The sequence below is a fragment of the Vicia villosa genome, linkage group LG2 (genome assembly GCF_029867415.1).
Source record: "Vicia villosa cultivar HV-30 ecotype Madison, WI linkage group LG2, Vvil1.0, whole genome shotgun sequence".
NCBI classification, from domain to species: domain Eukaryota; kingdom Viridiplantae; phylum Streptophyta; class Magnoliopsida; order Fabales; family Fabaceae; genus Vicia; species Vicia villosa.
Genome location: NC_081181.1, coordinates 212825007 through 212831859, shown reverse-complemented (window position 1 = coordinate 212831859; position 6853 = coordinate 212825007). Strand labels below are relative to the sequence as shown.

At 31.7% G+C, this 6853-nt stretch overlaps 1 protein-coding gene across 1 annotated transcript; it reads left to right on the top strand.

Moving 5' to 3' along the window:
* The first annotated feature begins 4700 nt into the window (after positions 1-4700).
* On the top strand, positions 4701-5836 carry LOC131651266 (uncharacterized). The gene is made up of 2 exons (XM_058920938.1): positions 4701-4926; positions 4974-5836. The coding sequence occupies exons 1-2, from the start codon at positions 4701-4703 to the stop codon at positions 5834-5836; spliced, it is 1089 nt and encodes a 362-aa protein (XP_058776921.1).
* The last annotated feature ends 1017 nt before the right edge of the window (positions 5837-6853 follow it).

The following is a 6853-nucleotide window of genomic DNA, read 5'->3' as shown; positions in this document are numbered from 1 at the left end:
CTTTCTATTAATCTATTAATTGTCCTGAATATCCTTGGAACACTACTTTCTGTCTCTTCTTGATGAGTATTTCATACCCCTAAATTCGTAATTTTGTTTAAGGGGCTATTTTACATGTTTATTTATGTATTTAACTATGTTCATTTTGTAGTATTGTACTGGCTACAACAGAAACAATAGAAGCCTATAAGTATCACTTATTTTACTAGAGTCTCTAGACACATGCGTTTATGCACTTCATTTGTTTTAAAAAAAACAGAAACAATTAGCTAATCTGAGAGAATCATCGGATCCAGCAGAATTGATTTTGGATATAATACGGAACCCCATTCATCCACTTTGATAGAAAGGAGACAATGATGTGATTATTGATGACATATGTATCTATCTGCTAGAACAACTGATGAAAATCTCACCAGATATTAAACCTCGTGTAAGAGAAGAAGCATTGAAGCTAGCACTTGATTTGAAAGCAAACATGAAAGAAAATGTTGAGAATTCTTTGGTAGTTCTCGGTTTTCTACTGATTTTGTCAGTTTATGGATTGGTGACTTCTTTCAACGAAGACGAAGTTTTGGAGCTTTTTGCATCTGATGCTCAGCACAAAGCTTGGAAGCTGTTTAGAACCCTGAGTTTTGCAAATTAAGCTTCTGGTATGTTAATTTTATATCCTAATTGGAGAATGTTGAATCTTAGAACCATGTTCCTAATATGATTTGCAAGTATTTCACACCCGTTTTCAAAATTTGGTGTCTAATCCTATTTTGAATTATTTAGTCCAATCTGTATAGGATTTTTTGTTAACCATAATTTATTTGATGTCTGTTTTGATAAATTTTGATGAAGTGAAATTTTCTTGCAAATTGCAGATTTTGCTGAGAGACTTAACAGGAGGAAGCAATTTAATTCTGGTCTCAGGTGTGCATGTTACTTGGCTTAGAAGAATCAACTAGTATTGTGCTAAAAAACTTAATGTAAGGAAATGTGGTAATAGAAACATGCTAACATTAACACTACTTTTGTTGGGTACATATTTTGACAGGACTATGTTTCTAGCTCTTTCAAATATCTAAATGTAAAGAATGAAAAACCATGATAAATTTAATAGAATTATCTCTATTTCTTAGACTCTTTATCTTCTATTTCAATTTTTTAAAGGCTTAAATATTTTTGTATTCAAGTGTAACTTGACTGTTGATTTATTATTTTTCTAAGAAATGATGAATTCTATATTACTAAAGTTTTGATTGTATTAAGATATATTAAGTATATGATTGGTAATGAGTTTGGAACCTGTTTTCACATCCCAATCTAAAGAATGCACAAGATGGATGAAGATGAAGAGATGGAATTCGGAGAGGAGAATGATTTTGTAGGTGGTATATGGGAAGGTGGTGAGTTCTACTATCGAAAGCGTAAAGAGAAACAATCTCAAACCAAAGACGATGTTCTCTATGGAGTTTTTGCTGATTCCGAGGACGACGATCATGGTAACTATTCTAGTAGAAAGCAAAGGAAACATGACCTCACTAAACTGCTTATGAGTTGGGCTCCAGCCATTCTAATTCATATGATGGTTGACACGATGGAGATCTTCTTTGTATCATTGTTTGTGCTTAAATCCAAACTTTGATGAAGTTACAAAATGGTATTTGGGCTGGAAAGAACTTATTCCAAAAGAACTCTTGGCTAATGAAAGTATTCAAATATAACCTCAATTGCGGTCTTGATATGATGAAACATTCTGCTGAAGGTGTGGACGTGGTGCAACCTGGTTTGAAGGAGAAGGTAAGCTATATCAGGGTAAGTGAGCCGAGGAAATTTGAGACTCGGCAGAAAGCAGCAGCCTCTGCTCGATAACAGGCTGCTGCAAGCTTGGGCTCTGCTGTCAATTCAGATGGTGTGAGTGAAATGAGTGTGGATGAACTCATTGAGGCCTATGCTCGGGATCATGATTTACTGTTCAAACTTAAACATGGTAGAATGCACAACGGTCATCAAATATATGGGTTTCACAATGTCAGCATAGTAATCGACTCTCTAAATCAAAAGGTCTATGCCCAAAATGAGGAAACATGGTCTTTAGAAACTCTTGAACGATTGCTAAGAGTTACATAATATATGGTTCATTTTGTTTCAAAGGAAACCATTCATGTTAGTATTGAAAATTGAAGTTGCGCGTGTACTTGTTGCATTATTGTGTCCATGTAGTTATAAACATTGCAGCTCTCATGAAGCTCAAGGAAACCATATTAAGAAATAATTACTCAAAGTCAAATGCAAAAGCTGACATGATGAATTTTGTGAAAAAGGTGCAATACAATTTTTCCTTTGTTATCAGGAGCTCTATTCAAAAGAGAAGCAATTTGAAAATGCTGAATCATCGGATCCCGCAAAACTGACGTTTTAGTTTTATATCCTAGTTTGAGAATGCTGAATCTTAGTACCATGTTTCAAAATTTGGTGTCTGATCCTATTTTGAACTTATTTAATGTATGTTGTGATAAGTTGTGATGAAGTGAAATTTTGTTGCAAATTGTAGATTTTGCTGAGAAAACTTATCAGGAGGAAGCAATTAGATTCTGCTGTGCATGTTACTTTGTGCATGTTACTTGGCTTACAATATTCAACTAGTTTTGTTCTAAAAAAACTAATTTGAATTGAACTTCTAATATGTAACGTTTTAGTGTCAAAAATATTATTCTTTTAAATAAAAAATGTTTGAAAATAACATTAAATTATTTTGAAATTAGTTTTTTATTTTTTTGGCTTAATTTTATTCATCTCAATTTTGTTTTCTTCGAGGTGTTTCAATTATTCTTCTCTATACAATTGATTGTTATTCCTTAATCTACATACAATAATTGATTTTTTTTTTAAAAATTAATGTGATATTAAAAATTTTGAAATTTCATTTTTCACTCTTTGTTATCAATACTTATTTATTGATCCTTAGTCTTATTATACCCATGAGTGTCACATCAACACTTACCACTCTTAATTGCAACCAGAATTTGAACCCGTGCGAAAATTTAAATATCACATTTTTCATATTTATTTAGTATTTTTTAATTAATATATATACTCTGATGAGATTTCACTCAATTTTAAATAAGAAAATAAAATTAGTTTGTTTATTAATATATGAATTTGGATTTTCTCCTTCAATTTTCTCTCATTCCCTTTCCATATAGAAAAATGAAGGAGAGGATCCCTAATATATATATATATATATATATATATATATATATATATATATATATATATATATATATATATATATATATATATATATATATATATATATATATAAAAATGAATTTTTTTAAATAAATAAAGAATGATAATTTGAAAAAAAAAATAGTGGAAAGATAGAGAGAATGTATTGAAGGGTGTTTCTTTTCTTTTTGTTCAAAATTGTAAAAATTATTTATGGATTGAGAACAATAAAATGATAAATATGAGAATTATCAACAAAAAAAATAAGAATTAGTTTTTTTTCAAGAGAATGGAGGTTATTTATAAATTAGTGGTCGAGTAATAAATTATATTATTAAAATTAAATATAAAATATGTTAATTGAGTTTTATAGATGGTTCTAAAATAGGTTTGTTTAAAAAAAATAGTAGAGTGACTTATTAAAATGCTAATTTAAAAAAGAAGAAAACAAAAAAAATGCTAATTTAAAAAAGAAGAAAACAAAAAAAAAAGGAATTTATCCAAAAATTAAATAAATAAACAAATATTATAATGTATTAAAAAATGAAATGAATGAAAAGCCAAAAAAAATAAAATAAAGAAATACGGCTAGATAGTGCTAAAAAAATAATTTGTTTTGTTGGTTTCTTTAGATTATAATTTATTAACTAATGAAACATGAAAATAAGGAGAGAAAAAAAAAAGAAGAACCTAATTTTATTAAAATAAAAGATAACAAAGGCAAGTAAAACTCTAAATATTCTATTATAAGTAGAACAAAAAAAAACATCATAAATACCACAAACACATATATAATATCATCTATAAAGTTTCAAATCAACCTTCTTAATGATAAAAAATTATCTTGACATTATGAAATTGTCTCAAAATCTATAATCACAACCACACCATACAACTTCAAATATTTTTTATCTATGCATCCTAATATCGATTTAAACACTTGAGAGAAAAAGATATAAAACATGCTTAAATGAATTTAGGTTTCTAAAAGTTATAGAAGACACTATAATACCTACTTAAGTAATCTATATACCAACCTATATATATATATATATATATATATATATATATATATATATATATATATATATATATATATATATATATATATATATATATATATATATATATATATATATATATATATATATATATATATATATATATATATATATATATATATATATATATATATGTCAATGAGTACAAAAAAAATGCAATAATTATAAATTAAAATAAAGAGAAAAAAGTTGATATAAAAGTATGAAAATAACCAAGTCTTAGAATATATATATATATATATATATATATATATATATATATATATATATATATATATATATATATATATATATATATATATATATATATATAAAATGATGAGTACACAATATTTTACCGTAAATAGTATAGTAATATGTTTAAAGTAAAACACTTTTTTAAAAATTAAAGATACCTATAACGACAAAGGGAAAAGGAGAATGGTGAAGAGGGGACGAGGGCGTCCGAAGACCGCGGTACCGCCGTCACCACGAATCCCTACCACACCGGCGAGTCAACCGGTTGTAGTCACTCCCACACGCACTGAAGAAGTCACGAAGCCTGAGAATACTGTGAAAGCCCCGGAGACGGAAACCCTAATTGAGAAGAACGATTCACCAAAGTTGTGGGTTGATATCCTCAATGAGAACCGAAACCCGACTAAAGGTATGGCTATGGCGTATGACCGTATGTTACCCCGCATAGCATTGAAGGGGATTTTGATGTTGAAATTGAAGACGAAGATGTTTCATCGAAGCTTCAATTTTGGGAAAACACTTTTGTGTTATATGGATTGGGTGAAGACCTCAGCATGAATGTGGTAAAGAACTTCATGGCGAAGACCTGGAATTTCGTTACGCTGCCCGACATGTACTACCATGAAGATGGATACTTCCTGCTTCGATTCAAAAGTCACGATGATATGGATGCTGTGATGATGAAGGGCCCATATACATTGCGAAACATCCCCCTCATTATTAAAGAATGGAGGCCAGACTATAATGTTAAAGAGGATCTACTCAGAACACTTCCTATTTGGATCAAACTACCAAAGCTCCCTCTCCACCTGTGGGGAGCACGATGCCTGAACAAGATAGGAAGCTTGCTTGGAATTCCATTGGTAACTGATGAATGTACGACACATAAGCTACGAGTGTCCTATGCTCGGATCTTAGTGGAAGTTGACATCACAAGGAAGCTGATTGATGAAATAAACATTAAGGATCTCGAAGGGAGGAAGCTGAAGCAGCCCATTGAGTATGAGTGGCGCCCAAAATTCTGTGACAAATGCCAAAGGGTTGGACATCAATGTGGAGCTGAGGTTCAGAAGAAAGTGTGGAGGCCTAAACCCCCACCTGAGACTAAGGAACAGGTTCAGGTTAATACCACCCCTACCAATGTGGAGAACACACAGGGAGAGGAGCTGAAATGGACAACTGTGGCAAAGACTAATGGTGATAGAGGTAAGAAAAAGATCATCTATCCTGATCCTAATAATGATATAGCTTGTGATAATGGTTTTGATGTGCTAGGGATTTTGAATGATCCTCTAGTCATCATAGGAAGCACATCATGATTGTGTCATGGAACACAAGGGGGATGAATAAAATTGGCAAGCTGAAGGAGATTAGCTCCCATCTCCATGAGCTCAAGCCTAACATTAGTATTCTCATTGAAACTCGAATAAAGAAAAATAATGCTGAGAAGGTTAGAGAGAAACTTAATCTCCATGGTAGTTATGTAGACAATTATTCGTCTCATAGTAATGGCCGGATATGGATAAATTGGAATGATAACAATATTGATCTCAAAGTCATTAGTAGCAACAGTTAGTATATTCATTGTGGTATATATGGTACTGATGGTGTTTTTAAATTTTGGATGACTGCAATCTATGCCCACAATCAGTTGGAACTTAGAAGAGTTCTATGGAAAAACCTGGAAATGCTTTTCAAATCTCAGCAGGGTGCTTGGTGTGTGATAGGCGACTTTAATAATGTCTTAACTGCTAGAGACAGAGAAGGTGGCAATCCTGTCATTGAAAAGGAATATGAAGATCTTCACACTATGATGGATGTAACTGGCCTTGGTGAAATGGACAGTGTAGGGGAGTTTTTTACTTGGTCGAATAAGCAGAGTCATAATCCCATTTATTCAAGAATTGACAGGGCTCTAGCGAATATCAATTGGTTTCAAGAGAATGATAGTGCTGTTTTACATATCCACCCTCCTAGTATCTCTGACCATGCCCTCCTTCATATTTCCATCCCTAAAATCAGAGGCACTCCTAGGATTTTTAGATTCAGCAATCACTTGACAGACCTTGATGAGTATGAGTCCACTGTGAAGCATAGTTGGCTTAAGCCTGCAAGGGGTAGACCAATATGTGTCTTGTGGTATAAATTACAAAGGCTGCAAAGAGAGCTTAGGTGTTTGCACAAACCTAAGAATGATATTCAAAGGAACATAGAGAAGTTCAGAGGGGATCTGCTGGAAGCTTGAAACAATTTAAAGGCCAATAGACAGGATGGTACCCTGATTGAAAAAATAAAGAGGATTACTGATGAGCTGATTAAATGGAATACAATGGAGG

Bases quoted from the DNA above. Each gene is read 5' to 3' on its own strand.
- LOC131651266 (XM_058920938.1), top strand. From the start codon at position 4,701: ATGGTGAAGAGGGGACGAGGGCGTCCGAAGACCGCGGTACCGCCGTCA. The intron at 4,927-4,973 runs GTATGGCTATGG...ATAGCATTGAAG, and splicing joins GAACCGAAACCCGACTAAAG to GGGATTTTGATGTTGAAATT.